Raw genomic sequence first — 22,609 nt, 5'->3', positions numbered from 1 at the left:
CAACACTGGTCACGACCAAACACCAGTCTCTCCGCGCCTGGGTCTCACAGCCACGCTACACCTACCTTAGCCACACTCCAGCTCAGCCCATCGAACCTGACATAGAACAAGATGGCGACAGCTCGTTTGAAACAGCTTTTACATCAATTTTTGACTTTTTGGACTTGGGCTTTATTAGAATCAGGAACAGATAAATGTATTAAAGTTATCTTTTTAGAAAAATTGATGTATTTTTGCCTTCTTCAACAGCAGACTGCCTTGTTTACAGACATCCATTGTAGTGAGTACGTTGCATTGTTTATTGTCCAATATCATGTGGAGATCGTTTGAAAGACAACGGTAGAACCCGCCCCATGACCGAGAGTCGTCAATGAGCGTCGCCAGAGTAAATAATATATTTATTTAGTTTGGCTTGCCAGGCTACTATCTGGTGTTATCTAGGAGGAAGGGAGGGAGGGGGGTATACCAAAGGAAAAAGAAACAACACACACCCCCACCGGCAGCCATACTGTGGCCGAGCCGTGCGAGATGGAACATTGATGGCTGTTGAAACCCCCAACTTCTGACTCCACAAATGGTCTCACTGTGGAATAGTATTGAACAAATTTCTCCATTACAGACAGAGTCTCATCTGGCGACATTCAGACATCGGGTTAAGGAAACTATGAGTCATGTCACCTAGAAACAACAGCCTGAGGGGCTCGGTCGAGAAGTTTAATGTTCTGTGGTTGCCATTTGTTTGTTTTAATATTGCAGCTGTTGATAATTTTTTGTGTTAATTAATTTTTGTGTTTTAAATCAATGTCATCTTGAAACCTGTTTTGTGTTTGTCTTTTTGTCTCAGTATAGGGGGATAGTTGAGGGTGGGGGTTGTAATGAGTTGTTTGTTCTGTCTGAAATGTTGCAAAAAATAAAATAAAAAAGATGAGACCTTGCTCAAAAGAATAACTGATGGAACCCTGAACTGTGCTCTAGCAGAAAGGAGAATGTCTGACCTTTAACCAACTGTTTATGTTGGAAAACCCTCTAATGTCCAAACAATTCTCCAATGAGCAGTGGGCCTAAATTAGTCAACATGAGACTAGGTACCACAAGCGCTCGTAACCCCCAAATTCCACTACCTCCGCTCCGGCACGAACTCCGGAGCAAAATCGGTCCCGTTGTAGTCAATCAGAGCAATTCCACTACTGCGGCCGTGCTCCGCCAGTGCGCCGTCCTCTGTTCCGGCGTCCGGCAAAAATAGAATCAATCCTATTTTTGCCGGACGCCGGAGCACCTCCGCAGTCAATGGACAGGAATCACAACCGCCCAACAGGAAAGGGAGCAAGCACAACTTCCGTTTTTCACAATAAATCGATAAACAAAAGGCGTTTTTTTTGTTTCATATGCACAGGTTTAACAACTATCAATGGCGGCTGAACTTTAAATGCACAAAAGTAAGCCATAAATACAGTTTCCACTATCAAAGTAGTCACACTTTGTTGATTCAAACACTGCTGATCTCTCAACACAAATGATGTGTGTGTTGTGTGTGTTTGCTCTGTCTTCTCCATCCCCAGTGAGTTGTGGTGGCTCCTTATCCTGAGCCAGAATCCTCTGGAGGTTTCTTCCTGTTAAAAGGGAGTTTTCCTCTCCACTGTCGCTGCATGCCTGCTTAGTATGAGGACAGCTGTCAATATTTTTGATGTTTCTCAAGTACTTAAGATCATACAGTTTGCAGATGACACTAACATATTTTTCAGTAGCGATGATTATACTGATCTTGTAATGACTGTAAAAAGGGAGCTAAAATTAATAAAAAAATGGATGGATGGATATAAATAAATTATCATTAAATATAAATAAAACTAAAGCAATGTTTTTTGGTAATTTAAAATATAATATGGAATTATCAATTAACATTGATGTGAGTGAAAACAAATTTTTGGGAGTCGTAATTGATAACAAAATTTCATGGAAACCCCACGTCAGACACATAAAAACCAAAATTTACAGAAGCCTCGCAGTTTTGAACAAAGTGAAACCATACCTGGATAAAGATGCACTTCGTACTATGTACTGTACCCTGGTTCTTCCACATTTTACATATTGTGTGGAAGTGTGGGGTAACACATATAAAAATACAACTAATCCATTAGTCACAGTACAGAAACGAGCACTTCGTATTATTCACAAGGCTGGTTATCTAGATCATACTCACAAATTCTTTCTTTAAGCAAAATTACTAAAATTCCAAGATCTGGTTAATTACAATACACCCATAATCTTATACAAAGCCTTTAATAAACTTCTACCTGCAAATTTACAAACTATATTTGAAATTCGAGGAAGGGTTTATAATGTGAGAGGCCTTGGAGAATTCAAATTACCAAGAACTCGTGTGTCTGTATGTCGTGTGAAAATCTGGAACAGTCTGAGTTTTCAACTGAAACAATGCAATAACATTCATAGATTTAAATTCCTCTACAAACAGTTGGTCTGGTCACAGTATACTCAATGATGTTTTTAGTGTGCTCTGTAATGTCTGTTCTCTTACCACTGCTGGTATGGATACGAACAAAAATAAATAAATAAATAAAATAAAAGTGTGTGCGTATGTATGTACATATATGTACATGTGTGTGTAGATACAAATGTAGGTATGTATATGTATGTGTGTTTGTTACTATGTAATTATTATTGCCTGTTTACCTGTGGTAATGCAATTTATAATTAATATATTCTGTATTCAGTTATGAAGGTTATATTTGTTGTTTGAGAGCTGCTGTTGAGATGTTTGCATGAGCCCGGAGCTGTTGATGGGTTGTTTGGTTTGCTACGATGAGCGTAGCTGCGGGAAGCTTATTGTTTTTTTAGTTGATGAGTGAGTGTAGCTGCAGGAAGCTTATTGTTTTTTTAGTTGATGAGTGAGTATAGGGGTGGGATTTAATAAGTTTTCTTCGTCCCACTCCTTTTCAGGTAATTTTTGTTTCTTGTTTTTGTGCACTTTATGTTTTATATATGTATTTTGTTGTCCCTGAAATGAACAAATAAAATAAATAAAATAAAATAAATAAGACTCTGACACTAGTCAGTGACTCGATGCAATTTGCTGGGTTCCTTACATAGGAAACTTTTTACTGATTGGCTGTATTGGAATGTTTATGATGTGAAGTGCCTTGAGACGACTCGTCGTGATTTGGCGCTACATAAATAAACTTGAATTGAATTGAATAGTAAAAGCTATTTTGTGTGTGTGTGTTTACCTTGTAGAACGTCCGGAGTAAATGCAGACTTTCTTCCCGAGCACCCTGCAAACACACACATGATATTCTGGAACTTTACCCAGCTTTCAAACCACACAACAAACATATCTTCATCTTTAATAACTGCACAAACAATTCAAAAACACTTTCACACGATCAATTTCTATGAAAACATATCTGAGCCGCTATGATCCAAGCAGGAAGCAGAGGTTATACATTACTGCTCTTATCACTAATGCGAAAGGGTTTCCCTCCAACGTGACGCAGTTTCAGCTAAAGTGAGATGTGCTCTGGATTCACAGCAACACTAAACAGACGGCTTTACTGGGAAGAGCTGCTTCCTTGGATGTCTCCCTGATTACTATTCCTGAGAAGGATCGGCTTACAGAGAAATAGAGCAACTGGGGAGATAACTCAGCTTTTTAATGAAGCACCAGCCAAGATGTCTTCACCAGGCAACAAAAGGGGAAAACAAGCACGAAATACAGTCCAGTTTAATTCTATTTAATCTTATTTGTTCATTATAAACCAAGTCGGTTAAATCTATACTTGATATTGTTTGTTTTTACCTACATTTGTACATTGTACACAGTTGCTCCGCTCACATCAGGATTTTTAATGATATTATTTTAGCCACTGATTCCAGTTCCCATGTTGCCCTGGTGATGTTGGACCTCTCAGCTGCATTTGACACGGTTGACCATGCCATTGTATTGTCCCGCCTTGAGAATTTGGTCGGCATTAAGGGATCTGCACTTGACTGGTTCTGCTCCTACTTTGACAACAGGTCTATTAGAGTTAGAATGGACGACTGTTCATCTCCCTCTGCTGCTCTTCCTTGGGGTGTGCCACAGGGGTCTATCCTCGGCCCCCTTTTATTTAGCATTTATATTCTTCCACTGGGACTAATCTTTAGGAAGTTCAACATTAACTTTCATCTTTATGCGGATGACTGCCAGATTTATGTTCCATTGAAGACTTACCTCCATCCAGCCACTCGATTGCCTGAGTGAGTTTAAAGGCTGGCTGTCAGCAAATTTTCCGCTGCTGAATGATTTTAAGACCGAGTTTATTGTTTTTACTCCTAATGGCTTATCTTCCTCTGCTCCTGATTTTTCTACTCTTCCTTTTAAAATTAGTCAAACAATTATTAATCTTGGAATTAAAATGGATTTGGCTCTAAAAATGAACCCTCACGTTAATCACATGGTTAAATCATGTTTTTATCAGCTGAGATGTCTTTCCAAACTAAAACCCATTCTGAATCGGCGCCACCTGGAGACAACCATTCACACCTTCATCATTTCAAGGTTGGATTACTCCAATGCAGTTCTGTTTGGCATTTCAAAAGCTGCATTATCTCGCCTTCAGCTGATACAAAATGCGACAGCAAGATTTCTGACCAATACTGGCTGTCGGCGGCACATCACTCCAATTTTAGCAAGACTTTACTGGCTTCCTGTGCACTACCGTATACGTTTTAAAATTTCATTGTTTGTTTTTAAGGCACTGAATGGCTTGGCACCACCTTACATATCCGAGTTACTCACTCCTTATGTGCCGGACTGGACTCTCCGTTCAGGTGACCTACACCTACTACAGATTCCCCGTCTATGCTGCAAAACCCGTGGTGAATGAGCTTTTTCTGTCTGCGCTCCGAAACTCTGGAATGATCTCCCACTGAATATCACTCTCCTCCTCCATTGGGGTTTTTAAGTCTCACTTAAAGACTTACTTTTATTCCCTTGCTTTTACTGCCTAGCTATTTTATCTAGGTTTATTTACACTGTTCTTTTACCGATTTTATTGACTTCTCTTGTTTGGTTCTTTGTGCTAAGCTCTAGCTGTTTTATTCTTTTATATTATTTGTTTAACCTTATAAGTTTTTACCCCTGTACAGCACTTTGGTCAGCTCACATGCTGTTTTTTTAATGTGCTTTATCAAATAAATGGAATGGAATAGAATGGATATTATTAAGAAGGTTCTCAGAAGATGGAGTCCAGCTTTATTACAGTTAAATTATTTGCCTAAAATCCATCTTGTAATGAATCAGGTTTAATTATTAGCTACAAGCTAAGGGTTGGCACAAAAGAGCTAAACACTGTTAGACAATCAGTCTTATTATTTTAGGACTCAACAAATGAGTCTTTTCTTTTAATATTACAAAGTGACATGTGGGAACTCATAATCCTGGAGAATTTGTTTTAACTGAGTAACACATGCTAACATCTGAGCCTTAGTCAGAAAAACCCATTTCCAGGATTTTATAGGGTCATCATACCAGGAGAAGTGACAGAAAATAAACAAACTCCTTCAGAATGATGACTAAAAATAAAATTATTTTTAAAAAGAAAGAGAACCAGAGACTCAGGAAGTTCATGTGAAGTTTGGGCTGCTTGCCAAGAGGAGAGAAAGGAGCTCAGATAACGTTTTTCACAGAAAGTGCTGTCATGATGAAGCTCTTCCAGAGAACTCAGATTCCTGGGAAGTGGGAACATGCGAGATAAAAAAACCTATAAAGTGGCCCAGCTCTGTGGCTTCACCTGTTTGCTCTGTTCTCTGGAAACCATTGTGACTAGAACAAATGGGTTTTACATGCACTAGACATTCAGACAGAACCAGTCAAATAGTTTATTTATGTGGGCTTCACCTCTAAACACGCCAGATGTACATCTTTAATGATGCAGCGGGTCCCAGACAACACGGACTGCTTCAGTAAGAGGCAGCTCAGTTCGAGCGTAGCCAGGCGCACCTTACCATCTGGACGAAAAGATCATAAAAACACAAATGATGTCGACACACATGGAAGGAGCATTTACATAAAACAGATCCAAGGTGGCAGTTCCTGATGTAAATGATGCCAGTGTTCCAGTGTTTCCCCTAGGAACTTTCCCAGCTGTGGCGGGGGGGGGGGGGGGGGGGGGGATTATGACAAGTCTCTAAATAAAGTTAAATTTTCCAGTGCAGATTGGAGACAACCCATAGAAGCACTGATTTGATCTCATTTCAGAGAAAAATAGAACAGGTTAGATGCACCTAATAAATAAAATTACTAACATACTCGGGAATCTTTCTTTGCTTCACTGTTCTGGTGCTGAGAATATCACTAATGCGGATCAAAGGAGATACACAGATGAATGCACCTCTTATTTATTATTTGGAGACTACATTTACTGCAGCTGGCAGAGGCAGAGATTTTTTCTATTGATACACGGAGTTTACAGAATCATTTTAAATGTTAATAGGGGAAGACTGCAGGAGGGAGCGGTAAAATACAGGGGGTCCCCAGCAAAAACAAGAAACTACGAGTCTCATGAAACCCGCTGGTTTTCCATCAGGCAGTCACGGGGCAGCTCCAACGACCAGAGAGAGAGAGAGAGGGTGCTGGGTCAATGTTACCTAGCTCAGTCCAGCTCGGCAGAGGGTGGACGAGCCGAGGCGACGTTGTGCTCTGCTTAAGAAGAGGTGTTATTTTCCCGCTTCAGAAGAAGCGTCCAACGTGTTTTTACGCTTTCTCCGAGACATGTCACGTCGCTAAGTTGTTAGCGCCGCGCGCTAAAACGTCAATAGTGCAGCGTAGCCTGCTGAAGGTTTTAAGGGTTCAGATGAAAACACCCGACCTCTCACGCTGCTCACGCATCGATCTTAAGTTGTCGCTGTTGCGCTCACACCGTAATACAGTATTAGATGCGGTTAAAGTCAGACACGAAAAAATAAATAAATTTTACATGAATAAGTGATGCTTACCCTGGTGGGGGGAGAACCTGGCCTAATAAGCACTGGAGGAAACCCTGTCAAGATCGTCAACACTCGTTTATCTTAATGCTATCGAAACATGTAAACCAAAAATCATTATATCCACTGCTACCTTTCTAATTTTAAACTCAGTAACTTATGCTGTAACTTCACCTTGCCCTGCCCGCTCCTTGCTGCCCGCCGGCTGTGATCACAAGCGACAACATAGTAGTTCCCGCTGCTTCATCGGGAAACAGCGCAAAAAAAAAAAACTTGGGATCTTGTAGGCGTGGCGGTGGGATTTCAGCCGTGGCGGGCCGCCACGGCTACGCCTATGTAAGGGAAACCCTGGATGCTTCTGAGTAGAGCTGCGTGATGTTACGCTAAAGCATTGACATGGCGGTGTATGCATGCGTCATCGCCACATCTCAGGTCCCTCTGCGATGTCGGAGGAAAAATGAACTCAACGTGTTCTCATCCAATGCTAAAGGTACCCGACACGCAGAGATCCACTAATCAGGATCGTCCTTACTCAGCGTGACCAAGCAGACCATGTGAGATTTTATCGGTCACTTGATGGATGTGGGTCAAAAGCTACAAAACGTGGGTGGTGCTGTAAGAGTCTGAAGCTAATATAAGGATGCTAATGGAAGTTATGTTGAAAGATTTGTATAAAAGAGACGCATCTGAAGGAAAATTCTGAGGTTTTCAGCGGATTATTACGTTTGACTGTGGACATGAGACTTGTTGTGAACAAATTATTTTACTGGAGGACATTAAATGGACGCTTGTGGACGTAAAAAGACAGTTTTGTTTGAGATGCCTCTGTTCTGTAAGTGATATGAGGCTTTAAACAGAGAGCTAATTTGCATTTCTGGTTGGTTAGACAAAAGTGTTTTACTGTCTCTGCAGTTATGATTGTTTCTTGTGGGGAAAAATGCTGACTTGACCCAGAGGAATGTAATTTACCAGCTGCGATAGGCCAGCAGGTTTATTAACAACAAGCTTGCATGAGTGCACCGTAACTTAAACAGCTATTTGGCTCTTCTGTTGAAAATTCCTCTGACTTTTCCTAATATCATGCAGCCCTAGTTCTGAGCCGCAAACAACTCAAACACAAACTCTTTTTGTGTCCATCTTCAACTATTTTTAATATCGGGGCTCTTATCTCTGCCAAAATCAAATTCTAGAACTCTTCAAGCCGTTTCAAGATGAGCTTTCTAGATTTTCCAGCACTTTAAATTGGTGATGATCTATGAACATATATGTGTACGTTTATATATCCCCAAGTGGCTGGGGAGAGGGAAGTCTAGGGTATTGCCCCAGCAACCTGACCCTGGACAAGTGGAATCATAATGGACGAAAACAATAACACAAATAAACAGATCTGTGTGTGTGTGTGTGTGTGTGGGTGGGTGGGGTGGGGGGGGGGGGGGGGTAACCTGGCTGTGCTGCCTGGTTCATTATTCTGATCAGTCGTTCTACAAGCACCACGCTGTAGGAGCTCCTCTCCTGGCCTGGAACCGGCAACTGCAGACGCTCCAGAAGATCACGGTTCACACCTGAAAACAAATCAAACCCATTCAGAATCAAACCTGGGGCGTTTGCTGGATTGTTTAAACCCAAATAACCGTCATACCTGGGACAGAGCTGTGCACAAGTATTTTATTTCTGATTGCAGATTTGATCAAATTAATGTCCTGCTGGAATAAACTGGGTTAAGGGCTAATTATGCTTACTGATCGCTGACATCAAGTAAAAGGAGTGAGATCGTTTTACTGTCTGTGTCTCTCTCAGACCCCTGAGCTTTTAGACGGATTTTAATGAGAGTCAACGCAATCCGACAGCTAACCAACATTATCAGATTGTGAGAAATCCTGTGTTAATTTTTATAAAATGTACATAAATGACTCAAAACTCAATCATTTCTCAACATTAGATGGCCTTAGCTAATACAACACTATGACGTTTTAGCACTTGAAGCTATTGTTTTCACACTGGTTTCTGTGGTTCTTCAGCCATAAACTTCACATCTGACAGCACTCTGCTAAAAATATGAAAATTATGAAAATAAAATTATAAAAGTTATACATAATAAACTGGTGTGGTCTAGTTTCCTCAGTCCCAGCTGATGTTTATAGTTAATAAATATTTTATGGAACAACATTTGACTCACATTTCATTCACAATTTAGGGTTGTATTGACCTCATCCGAGTCAAAATAACATCTAAATATGTTCACAGATAATGAGTAGAATTTGATTATTTCATCATAACATGTAATTTACTAGAAATGCTAACATTTCATTTCTACTTGTAACAATGTACTTGTGGTATATTTATTTTATTATGTATGGGTTGGCAACATAATCGTCTAAATTTTATTGAAATATAAAAGTGTTAGTGAATTATGTGCTACAATGGCTTGCCAAAGCTCTGCGGTGAATGGAGCAGACTTGAAGCAACAATCGGGCAGTAGCTGCAGCGGCTCTGCCCCACACCGCTGCAGAGATCCATAAATAAATGGGATGGTGACTTGGGAATGCTACCTGCTAGCTTAGTATTAGCAATTCTGCTCATATTTTAAAACTTTGGACCGTGTCGGCCTTTTACAATGGTTTCTGTCTTTGCTGGTTTCTCTACTTTCCTCCACAGCACCTAGATTACCGCATGGTGCTCCAGTAAAATGTGTTCAGACTGTGGACCGCACATTCAATGAAGCTTCGAATCAGTAAAAATTAAGCGAGGAATTTAATGAAACAAACCATTCGATGGTTCGTTTCAGCCCTACACACTAACACAATCTTTACTTAACCATTTAGAAAGGAACTGGTCTACAAAACAGCAGCAGGATCAGCGCAGATTCTGACATCAACAAGCAGGGCAAACTGGTCACACACACACACACAGCAAGGGGACGGGGTGGGGGTGGGGGGTTTGGAAAACAGTAGGTGTGAGCAGAGGAGCTCGTTGGAAATTCTCGCCTGATATGACTGATATGAACAGAGGAGCAACGGGCAGTGCACAAATTTCGTGAGCGATCCGCTTCTCAGCCGGTGTGTTCCGGGCGTTACACAGAAATGGTTGAAACTAAGGTGATAACACCAAGAAACATAAAGATAATGTTATCACTGAGGTGATGTACGTAGCAGAAAGTCGAACCTCTGCTGTGAGAGACGGCGTAAAGCAGGCAGAGGACAAACAGGGCGTGGTAGTCATCGCTGGTGCAGTCCAGAGCACTGTACACCATGTCCAAGAAGGGCCTGTGACAGAGAAGACACCTCTTTTTGTTAAGCTGCTGCAGTGTGTGTGTGCATGTGTGTTTTGTGTGTGAGTGTGTGTGCGTACCTGCTCCTCTGTGTGTGTGTTCGTGTGGCAGCAGCAGTCTTCTCCTCATCTGTGATGTTCTGTTCTGTCAGATCTGATACCTTCGATTTGTCCATCACCACCATTTCGATCTCTGCGCACGCACACACACACGCACACACACAAAGTATCATAACAGGTTGAAAACATCACATCCAACAGCTTCCACACACTCACACACCACTAATACACATGACCTGAAGCAGGTATGAATGTATGGTGTGAAGTGGTTCCTCCTCTCCAACAGATCACAACAGTGACAGAAAATATTCATAAGTTTCAGAACATTTCACACACTTCAGAGATCTGATCTTGAAAAGTGTCATTTTACTGACACTTTAATCAAACTGTGTGTTTTGTTTTTCCAACCTTTTCGGAACAAATGTCATTGTGAAACCATCTTCTGAGACTCCGCCTACTATATGGCAAAAGACTGTTTTAAAACCATTTATGTTCCTTTGGGTCTGACGCCGTGTAAAAGCCCCACAGAGACACTTTACTGTCAAAGTAGAGAAGGAATCAGTTCAGGTGAATGAAATCATCTCTCTCACACACACACACACACACACACACACACACACACACAGAGGAGCAGTGGGAGTCAGGCAGAGAGGTGAGGAGCACAGGGAGGATGGGCTCTCTGCTGACAGTTTGGTGGTAAACATGAGGAAATTCTAATGAACCAAATGATGTTTTGCTGCCCTTTTCATGACTTTTCAATATAAACATTTGAGCAGCAGAAGCAGAAAGTGATAATTGTTATTTAAATAATCACCCAAATTAAAAGTCAGGATTAAACCTTTAACGAAAAGATATTAACGTTGATTCAAATCAAGCTGCTGCTGTGATGGGTGTTTATGAGGTCACAGATTTGACTGATGGGTAGAAACAACACTCACACACAAAGTCCTGCACTGCTGCGTCTAACGACACACACACTCACCTTCCGCCATCTCCCCACTCGCTCTGCTTCCCTTAGAGCTCCCACTGCCTCCTCCTATTCCCTCTGTACCTTTTCCCTTCTCCCTCTCTCCGCCTCTGATGATGTTCTCATCATCCCAGCCCTCCGCCAGCTCTCCTCCACCACTGCTGCCACCTTCGCCCGCTCTTTCGTCATCCTCCTCGCCCAGGTTCTTGTAGTTGGGCCTTTTCTGTGTTCTCTTTCGGCCCCGGTGCCGGGACAACTCCAGGGATCGCTCCAGAGACTCGGGCGGTTTGCTGAACCGGCGCACTCCTCCTGCACTGACCTGCTGGGTAGAAACAGTTGCAGACTAAAGTTAATAACAGACATAAAAATTACTTATTCAATTCAATTCAAAAATACTTTATTAATCCCAGAGGGAAATTAGAGTTTTAGTACACACAATTCTGAGATCAGACATACATACATAGACACATGACAAGAATTGGTGACTGTGGTCATTTGCAACCCGAGTCGCGCTACCGTAATAGATCAAGAGGGTTTATATGAGGATAGAGTCACGGGGAGGGAAAAAAGGCACTTCAGAGTTACCCTCCACAGAGAGGGTAGCTTTGCCATGCAAAAAACACCTCAGACAGATCTGCACACAGACTTCAGACATTACACAACATAAGTGTCCATTAGATGGGGAGGTAGGGTTGGGACTGTGAGCTGAGTGTGCACCACAGAGCAGCGCTCATCACCTCCGTTTGGACGGGGGAGGGAGATAATGGGTTAGAGAGCACACTGAGTCCCAGATACAGTTCCACGGCCTTCACCGGTCACAGTCCCGCCCAGGCTGGGATAGGGAGAAAGGGTTTCCATAGCGACGGCAGCATTCCACATTTCTTCTGAGGGGGGAGTTTTCACTTCGGCCTCTCAGGCTTCAAGGGCACCAGCTTTAGATAAGGATTGTTTGGGGTACAGGCAGAGATCATTTCCTCTCTGCCTTAAAGTTCTGTTGGTCTTCAACCCATCCAGGTCCAATAGTGGCGTTCTATTCTGATCCATGGTGATCCATCAACTCTCTCCTTGATCGAATCCACCTTCTGTGCCAGAGCCTGAATCTCAGCCAAAGTTCCAAGCTTTCGACTCATCTCGACAATTATATGAGTTTGTGAGTTTACAGCATGATGCATTCCATCCCTGAGCTCCGGGATTGAGCCAATATTCCTCGAAAGCTCGTTAATTTTCCGGTTTGCCAGGTAACCGCTCAGGCCAAACAGCAGTAATCCCGACACCAAAACGACAAATATCCAGACATCTTCAGAATCCTTTACAGACAGTTGAAAGGCATATCAGTTTCCACTGTTTCCAGGAGTCCATGATCAGGGCCGCCTGTGTCGACAGGCGACACAGGCGGCCGCCTGGGGCGCTATCTGATGGATAGGGCGCAAAAAAAAAAAAAAAAATAAAAAATAAAAAAAACCTTAATTAAATTTATGTTTGTAATGTGAAATGCACTCTCTACATACTCAAAATTCCCCTCTGAAATGACATGAAATTAAAACATCAATATTTAAATTCTAATAATCTGGCTGCATGACGAGCTCCTGCTTGGGCCACCGCTCCGAAGCATTTGACCGTTAAGGTTGCCGTAGTCACGTGCGTGGTTAGCACTGTGGGACATCCTGTTGTCGTTGTGTTGAAACTTTTGATATGTTTTATGATGAAAATAACACCTAAGCCATTGGGATCAGCATTCTGGAAGCGAAGGAAGGAAGAAGAAAATAAACGGGCCCAAAGCAGAGGTATGTAGACTTTATAAATTTGGCAAAGGAACTTTTTGCGTTAGCATTGTAGCTAACTGCCTCTCCTGCCACGCATGGTCCACGGACGGACCCTCGCTAGCTATTTACATACACAATACAGTATCTCATAACTTTAACCAATTAATTTTACTTTTGAATCGTCGTGTCCAGATGCTATGAGACAATATCTGCAGCCACACAGGCACCTGTTGACACCAGGGGGGGCGGACGGGACTGTCTTTACACCTGTTGAGTCTCACTGTGATGATGAAGAATGTAAGATTGTTTACTGGTTTTTGGAGTATGATTGCGGCCTTTTTATGAGCCTTGTTTCAAGTTTTAAGTACGCATACAATATGTATATATTATTTCCATATCAGAAGAGCGTTAGGTGTAGCAAATTTTCAACTTTGTCCGACACATCGGGCGGGCGGCACCGCTGCGGCCGTGGCGGGGACTCCCCCGCTGCCGCCGGGCCCGGCGGGGAGTGAGAACTGCCCAAACACAGCATGACATCTTATAATGTCTCTTTCTTGTTTACGCTGCAGCGTCTTCATCCAGGCATGACGCAGAGAGCACATTTACTGAGCTACAATCTCAGCATCTAGAACCAGGTGAGTAAGTTACTTGTTAGGTAATTTGTAATCAGCAGTAGAAACGGACTTTTTCAAATTAAACGGCTTATCACATATGATATGCAAAATTAATTGATTTAAATCCACACCAGACACTTGTTTTTGGCACAATCAGTGCAGCATTGATTTAGCATTGAGAATATTAAATAATCTGAACATGCCCATCTGAAATTGTCTCCTTAAGATGTTATTAGGCTGTAAATTTGTAAAAAAAAAAAAAAGGATGGACATTAGTTTTTGTGACATAGTGAGTCATCTTCAGGGCAGAAAAGTTTATGCCCTGAAGAAGGTCGTACAGAAACGCGTTGGCGTTTCCTTGTTTAATAAATGAAATCCTCAGAGTGCCTCAGATCACCGGTTCTTCTTCCTCATATTCTAAATTTATTTGATGCTGAAGAGCACCTGAGAGTGAGACATACATTTTTTCAAATATTCCCCACTTCCACCTGTTTTTGATAATTTTATTCATGTTTTCATAGAACAGATTAAAAAAAAGATCAATAAAATAAAAAGTCCAGTAACATTAAAAATAATGAAAAGCATCACTGCACATGACTGAGGAATACTGAACATGAAAGTGGCACTGTTCTTAATTCATGCATCAGAGGGTTAAGTTGCTTTGTGTGTGTGTGTGGTGTGTGTGTGTGTGTGGTGTGTGTGTGTGTGTGTGTGTGTGTGTGTGTGTGTGTGTGTGTGTGTGTGTGTGTGTGTGTGTGTGTGTGTGTGTGTGTGTGTGTGTGTGTGTGTGTGTGTGTGTGTGTGTGTGTGTGTGTGTGTGTGTGTGTGTGTGTGTGTGTGTGTGTGTGTGTGTGTGTGTGTGTGTGTGTGTGTGTGTGTGTTATTTTCTCACAGAAAAAGAACCCAACACCAGCAGACTCAGTGCTCCAATCCAACAGCCTGAAGAGACACCATCATCAGCTTCAACAGATGTCTGTGAACATGTAGGAGCTGCTGGCCCCATGGGTCCTGCTGACTGGCCACAGCAGTTGAACAAAGTGGAAAGTAGAACTTTCTTTATGATGACACTGATATTTGAGTTTTGCTTTTGATTGCACAGTTTAATGCTGCTTTTGATTTTGCATCCTCCAACGACGTTTGCTCAACATTTTGAGTTGTTGGTTATTGTAATATTCTCAGGTTACTTATCTTTCAAGCTTACATTTATTCTTCAGGCTGTTGACTTTAAAGAGTTGCCGTGTGAATATTTAAAATAAGAAATTAGTAACCAAGGAATAACTGTGGAGTTGTTTTCCAATGTGTGGTGGGTGGGTGGACTTGGGTTTGGGTGAGAGGCATGCAGGCAGGGGGGGGGGGGGGGGGGAACGCACATGGGCAGTCTCGCCTTGGGCACCAAATTACCTAGAGCCGGCCCTGTCCATGATATACCCAGCTTGCTCTGTCCCAGAGGGGCATCCGGGAGCCCCTTCTTCCGTTCTCATCAATGAAAAGATTGTGTCAATCGCTTTGAGACCAACTGACCAGATCCATGTTTAATAATTTCCAATTTCCAGAAAAAATGCAGAGAAGCGCCGTGCACAGACAGACAAGACAAGAGCTTGGGAGCAGCAGGGGAGGAGAGGGAATAAAAGCGTCTGTGATCTCCAAGAGCCGGAAGAAGACTTATTTTATTAAGTCAATGATGGTTTGTGTTAAACCCATAAACCAAGTTTCCATAATGTTCTTTTAGTTCCCAACATGAGCCAAATGCACAAAGCAGGTACTAGTTAGGCTCCTCTCACAAATGGCTAATAGTTTATGGGCATGTTATCCATTCATCTGTAACACTTTATGAACCATTAATAAGGGTTTATTATGCATTAACAAAGGGCAAGACAGAGACTAAACTAACTGGGTTCTTGCCAAATAGTGAGCCAAATCTTTCCATCCATTTATTTCATCTAGAGCTGCTTTATTATTTCAGAATAACTTACTTGTTTATAAGCACAATGAAACATGTTTTAACATATAAAACATATTTCATCATTGCGCCATTAATATTAACAACAATTAAATGGAAATTAGATGTCAAATTTGACATCATTTATTTGTTTAATAAACATTTAGAACAGTAGGACCGAGCCTATTAAGCATTAGGTCTTGGAACATTAAAACTCTATGACACCCCTTTATAATAAACTTGTTTTTGACATTTATAAATGTTTATTAGTCATTAATGGTGTCATGTTTTACAAGTTTCAATAAGACTTCCTGTGTTAGTTGAGGATATTTACAATGCAGTGATAAAACATTACTGTGTGCTAATAAATGATGTTTCCAAATGCTCATCTGGTAGAAACTTAGTCTGAAATATTTAATAAAGCAACTCTAGATGGAGAGGTGCAGTTGGGAGGAATGGCCCCCGGAGTTCCTTAAGACTCTGGATGTTGTGTAGTTGGGTTGGTTGACGCTTAACTGCATTACTGCAAGGACAACGGGGCAGTTTTACCAGATTGACAAACTGGGGTGGTGGTCCCCCTATTTAAAAAGAGGGACCACAGGGTGTGTTCCAATTACAGGGGGAATCACACTTCTGAGCCTCCCTGGCAGGGTCTATTCAGGGGTTCTGGAGAGGAGGGTCTGTCGGATTGCCAAACTTCAAATTCAGGAGGAACAATGTGGTTTTTGTCCTAGCCGTGGAACACTGAACCAGCTCTATATCCTTAGGGGGGTCCTGAAGGGAGAAGGAGTTCGACCGCATCCTCCGGGGGGCCCTGTGGGGGGTAATCCGAGAGTATGGGTTACCAGGCCTTTTGATGCGGGGTGTTAAGTCTGTATGACTGGTGCAAGAGCTCGGTTCGCATTGCCGGCAGTAAGTCAAACTCGTTTCCGGTGAGAGTTGGCTTCATCAGACAGTAATCTCCAGCTTCTGCTGGAGAGGTTCGCAGTCAAGTGTGTGAAGCGGCTGGGATGAAAATCAGCTCCTCTAAATCTGAGACCGTGGTCTAGAAAGGGAAAATAGTAGAATGCCTTCTCCAGGTCAGGAATGTGGTCCTGCCTCAAGTGGAGGAGTTTAAGTATCTCTGGATCTTGTTCACGATTGAGAGAAAACTGGAGAGTGAGATCTACAGGCAGATTGGTGCTGCACCCGCAGTGATGCTGGCAATGTACCGATCAGTCATGGTGACGAGAGAGCTGAGTCAGAAGGCAAAGCTCTCGATTTACCGATCGATCTACCTTCTTACTTTGGGTAGTGACCAAAAGAATGAGATTGCGGATACAAGCGGCCAAAATTAGTTTTCTCAACAGGGTGGCTGCAGTCTCCCTTAAACATAGGGTGAGAAGCTCGGTCATCCAGGAGGGGTTTGGAGTAGACCGGCTACTCGTCCACGTCGAGAGGAGCCAGTTGAGGTTGCTCAGACATCTGATCTGGATACCTCCTGGACGCCTCCCTGGTGAGGTTTTCCAGGCACGTCCAACTGGGAGGAGACCTAAAGGAAGACCCAGGACATGCTGGAGGGTCTATGTCTCTCGTCTGGCCAGGGAACGCCTTGGGATTCCCCTGGAGGAGCTGACCCAAGTTTGCCTAGTGAACTAGACTAAATTCTTGCCTTGCAAAGTTTGGTCTAGGAAAGCTCCATTGGAACCTCTGCAGCCCCTAGCAGCATTCTGGCTGGCCAATGTGACTGGTCCACATCGGTTGTCCAATCACAGCACTTTATCCGATTTGAGGGCTAATCAGGGCCCTCTATTCGTTTGGTGGGCGGGATGATGCAACAGCTTCAACAGGGTGGGCCGTTTATATGGATACACCTTAATAAAATGGGAATGGTTGGTGATATTAACGCCGTGTTTGTGGCACAATAGTATATGGAAGAGGCAAACTTTTCAAGATGGGTGCTGACCATGGTGACCATTTTGAAGTCAGCCATCTTGCATCCAACGTTTGTATTTTCAATAGGAAGAGGGTCATGTGACACATCAAACTTATTGGGAATTTCACAATAAATAAGAGGATTAGGCTGTTGCCCCTGCGACCCAACTCCGGATAGGCGGTTGAAAATGGATGGATAGACGGAATAAATAGGAGATGAGATTTGGCTATTTCGCAAGACATTTAATTGCATAATAAACACTTAATATTCATAAAGTGTTACAGATTAATAACATATCTATAAACTAGATTTTAGCCATCAATGAGGGGAGCCTTCCTATTAAAGCGATACCCCAGTTGGAAACGCATTTGAAAAGTGATCAGAAGATTACATTCTGCAGAGACTTAGGGTTTTGTTTCTTACCCCTCCTTTCCACCGGAGCCGTGACGGAGCCGTCAGCAGCACGTTACTGCAGCAGCACGTCATAGCTGCTGAAAGGAACCGCTGTGGTGAACAGAACCTTTTCCACCGGAGCCGTCAGCAGCGCGAGTCGGCCGCGTGTCAGGAGCAGCATGTCGCGGCCCTTACGCGACGGTTCTATTTTCTATGCGCTACGCCTCTGAAACGGGTCAAGTTCGACATTTTTGGGGAAGGAAAGACAGGAAATTGGACGCGGAAATGGAGCAAAGCTTCCCGAGATTTTCAGAATAAAGAAACATACTGCCTTCCGGTTGCTTTAATTTAAAAAAAAAAAAAAGTTATCACCTAGCTAGCGGTCTCCTTTGTTTTTCCATAATGGACGACGAAAGGTATTACTGAATTGGAGAAGTATCCAAACCTGTTTGATCCCAGTCACAGTTTTTATAAAGACAACGTCAAGAAGGATAACGCATGGAGTGACGTATCTGCGGTTTTGGGGCAAGATGGTGAGTTTATAGACGTGCTGCTGCAGTAACTTGCTGCTGACGGCTCCGGTGGAAAGGAGGGGTTAGAAAGAACTGACTTTCATAATCTAGGGGTTGACACAACTAAACCTTATATAGAGGAATGTACACGTGGCAAACTTAAACTAGAGAATTAAAAAAAAACCTTTACAACTCAAATCTTTCCTCAATAATCAGACTTTTAGCGCTGACGATAATGAGTTCTGCACTATTGCTGCAAATCTGTTAAAAAACATACCACTTCCTACTAGATGTACTTTGACAAAACATGTGAAAAAAATGACCAAGAGATGCACAAATGGACATGTGATTTCATCACTAAGCTAAGGATTTCTGTAAATACCACATTTCAAGAAAGCTGATAATCAGCTATGACACACACACACACACACACACACACACAGAAAGAGAGAGAGAGAGAGAGGAAACAGCTGGTATACGATAAGATGTTGGGCAGTGATGCTAACACTGTGACTTACAGTAAAGCCGAATAACCGTAAGGAAGCTTCCACTTCCTTAAATTTGAATAAATAATAATGAAATGTCTCAGAGTAGAATACAACTATAAATGGTTGTGATAAAGAGTACCAGATAGAAAAGAAACTAAACACGTAGTAAAAAGATAACTTTTAAATCCTGTATTTGTGACCCAAATCTGAACTAAAACCATGTAGTCATCAGGCTACTTGTGTCATTTTACTCCTAGCTTGAGTTACTGGACTGAGATAGGAAACTGAGGTCGATTAGACATTTAACCGTAATGTGCAGAAACAAGCTGACTGTGAACCACAATAGCCCAGATAAAGTAGTCAAGAGCTTCTTTTTTTAATTTTTTTTAGGGGAGGTCAATCGTTTTCGGTGCACAGGATCATTGAGAAGCAACCTTCAACATCATCAACTGGTAAAATGACATCAGCTAAAGCGAAGGTCAAACTTATATTAACCTTGCTGCAGTTTTGCTTTCATGACGTCTTCAAATCAGCCTTTAAAATTCCCGATAAGTGTAATCGTGTGTTCATCTACACTCACCAGCAGCTTTATTGGGTACAAATGTTCTATTGAATTTTTTATTTTCATAAAATTTAAATGTTATCTGCGTAAAGATGGTAGAAGATGTTTTAAAGAGCTCAGCATGTGCTGGAGAGGGAGCAGACAAAAGAGGAACAGTACAGAGGCCCCAGCACAGAACCTTGTGGGACACCATGGATGAGGGAGGTGGAGTTAAAACAGCCATAGGCCTATCCAATAGCATGTGATGGTTAAAGATCTGGGGGAAAAAAGGGCTGAAGATGGTACTAGTGAGGTGTGCCTAGTAAACTAGAAAGAGAGTATATGTACTTCCACTGCCTTGTTAAAAATAGTCACCACCTACATTTAACGAAGCAAACAGGTAGGAGCCTCCTTTTGGATAGTTACTGCATGGGTGATTATCTTTCAGCTGGCAACAAGTTATTTAATCCCAACTGCTGCAATGAGTTGCTTCTCATTTTTTAAACCATGTGGAATGACAATTCTGGTGGTCATGGAAAATATGTTCGTCTGTTTGAGAGGGGTCAGATCATTTGGTGTTACGGCCCAGGGACATTTGTTTATTTTATTGCATTTTAATTCTCTTCTTGTTTCCCCCTATAGGTGAGAGAGAGGAGAGGAGATGGCACCACTCACTGATTACCTCCACTTTGACTCTTCAGCTGTCCCAACTTACAATCAGCCCTGCCACTGCTACAAGAGCCAGCCACTCCTTAGTTTCAGGGAGCAACAGACTAGAGAGACTCTCTCTGGTCTGTTGTCTCCTCTGCAGTTTTTATTAGGAATGTCCCATTCCGATATTGATATCGGCCCAAAAACACTGTATCGGCTTATATCGGACTGCATCAAAAATCTCCGATATTAGCAGTACATTCTGCTTTAAATTCCATTCCAGCAATTCTATCCATCAGCCCCCAGATCCAGCATGCAAGAATGGTGTGTGCTAGCAAAGTAGCAAGGAACAATATCGGCCATGTGGCTGTATTTTCTGTTAAAGTCCGAAAAAGACAGTTTGGCAACACTATCATGCACAAGTTTCCCACGGTGGAACAGAACCGGGGAAGAATAATACGTCCAACCTCATCGTGCATTTGAAGCAGGATCACAAAACATTGCATGAGGATTTTCGCAGCATGCGAAACTGAAACTTTACCCCCAAATTCCACTACCTCCGCTCCGGTCCGCCCCCGCCCTCCGCAGCCGCTCGCTTCCGAACTCAATTTTTACTGGTACCCGCTCTACAACGGCTCCGCTCCGGTGCGGAGACCTGAGGGGGGGCAAACAAGCATGCGCGGGATTTTCGAGATCTTGCGATACAGTCCGAGCAATAAACGCGGAAGTTAGATCCAAACACCCGTTGTGTGGGAGAAGCATCGAAATGAGCTGTTTAATCTGCCCATCATTTGTGTTGAGAGATCAGCAGTGTTTGGATCAACAAAGTGTGACTACTTTGATAGTAGAAACTGTATTTATGGCTTACTTTTGTGCATTTAAACTTCAGCCGCCATTGATAGTTGTTAAAAGTTGTTAAACCTGTGCATATGAAACAAAAAACGCCTTTTGTTTATCGATTTATTGTGAAAAACGGAAGTTGTGCTCGCTCCTTTTCCTGTTGGGCGGTGGTGATTTCTGTCCATTGACTGCGGAGGTGCTCCGGCGTCCGGCGAAAATAGGATCGATTCTATTTTTGCCGGACGCCGGAACAGAGGGCGGCGCACGGCGCCGCACTGCCGGAGAACGGCCGCAGTAGTGGAATTGCTCTGATTGACTACAACGGGACCGATTTTGCTCCGGCGTTCGTGTCGGAGCGGAGCGGAGCGGAGGTAGTGGAATTTGGGGGTTAGACACTCAACTTGTAGCAGTTGGCCAGTATTGTGTTTTTATCCTTATGTCCCTAACCTCAGCTGTTCACGTTTATGCAACCAAAGGTTAATAAAAAATTTGTCTTTTTTTATACTTACTGTTGTTGGCATTTGTTTTCTGTTTGAGTAATATCACTTGATCAAGCCTTTTATACATTCCACACTATGAAACAGGTAAACGTATGTATGATTTGTGCTGATCTATCGGATTGATATCGGTATTGGTCAATTCTGAAGGCTGCAATATTGGTATCGTATTGGAAGTGAAAAATTGTATCAGGACATCCCTAGTTTTTATGTTAAACGTTTAGTTTAGTAGCAACTTTGTGAATTTGGGTTCTTTGTATTAACCTCTTTTAAATTCTGTGTAAAGGAAACTTGACACTGGCTTTTCGGTAACTAAAGACATCACTCATTTATGCAACATTCTGTGATGGTCTTTTTGAACAGTTTGTATTAAGATGGTTAATTGAAGAATTTGGTGTTACTAGTTTTGAGTTGTTGCCGGTTTTTGTATTGTATTTCCAAATGTGGGCGGGCAGCAGAGGACGATGTCGCCCTCTACTGCCTGCCCATAAAAGGAAGTGACGCCACCAAAACTGGTGATCTCTGATGACGGCTAGAAACACAAGCTGAAAAATGTCAGGTAAAAAACAATTTTTTACTAAAACGATGTGAGAAACGCACAAAAAATGGATAACAAAGATAAACACGGAGTGAAAATACAAAAAAAGAAAGGGCATCTGTCACTCATAATGAAAAACGATAGTCATTTTATTTACATAATGCAGCTGAACAAACAGCCATAAAACTTGCCTTAATGCAGTTACGAGTGATTTTATGTCTTAAAAAGCTCCAGGTAAACAACTGGGTGGCCCAATTTCATTCAGCTTTCTGAGCAAACACTAACTGGGAAACTAACACACAAGCATGCAAACGTGACCAATAGGAAACAACTGGATAAGAACGCACACACCAGCCAAGTGTGAAACTGAAGTTCTACCAACCACACTCTCCAGAACGACCTCAGCATCCCGCATCAAGCGAAAACAAAGGTTATTTAAAAACAACCGTGTTTTCTTTCTCTTGCTTTAGTCCCCCTCCCCCGACGGTTCTCATCTTTCACTTCTTTGTTCTCCTAACAGGAAAAGGGGTCTTGTAACTTACAGACATCAGAGCGACTCTTTTCATTCAGCCTTCTGAGAAACATCTAGAGGCGTTTAACAGAATTGTTTCTAACAAGATTTAACAGAATTAAGCGTGCTTCG

At 42.3% G+C, this 22,609-nt stretch overlaps 1 protein-coding gene across 5 annotated transcripts in view; it reads right to left on the bottom strand.

The window, feature by feature from the left end:
- clec16a (C-type lectin domain containing 16A) overlaps positions 1-22,609 on the bottom strand; it is a 76,165-nt gene that overhangs the window by 32,383 nt on the left and 21,173 nt on the right. For 2 of the 5 annotated variants that reach the window (XM_054750657.2, XM_054750659.2), the window contains exons 10-15: positions 11,291-11,597; positions 10,330-10,441; positions 10,144-10,244; positions 8,424-8,543; positions 5,897-6,006; positions 3,246-3,290 (exon numbers count right to left, since the gene is read on the bottom strand). In XM_054750657.2, the coding sequence (XP_054606632.2) occupies positions 3,246-3,290; positions 5,897-6,006; positions 8,424-8,543; positions 10,144-10,244; positions 10,330-10,441; positions 11,291-11,597 (795 nt within the window). The remainder of the gene's footprint in view (positions 1-3,245; positions 3,291-5,896; positions 6,007-8,423; positions 8,544-10,143; positions 10,245-10,329; positions 10,442-11,290; positions 11,598-22,609) is intronic. The other 3 variants (XM_054750658.2, XM_054750660.2, XM_054750661.2) reach the window with 2 other exon arrangements.

Source organism: Nothobranchius furzeri, chromosome 12, assembly GCF_043380555.1.
Source record: "Nothobranchius furzeri strain GRZ-AD chromosome 12, NfurGRZ-RIMD1, whole genome shotgun sequence".
NCBI classification, from domain to species: Eukaryota; Metazoa; Chordata; class Actinopteri; order Cyprinodontiformes; family Nothobranchiidae; genus Nothobranchius; species Nothobranchius furzeri.
This window is presented reverse-complemented; position numbering and strand designations above follow the sequence as displayed.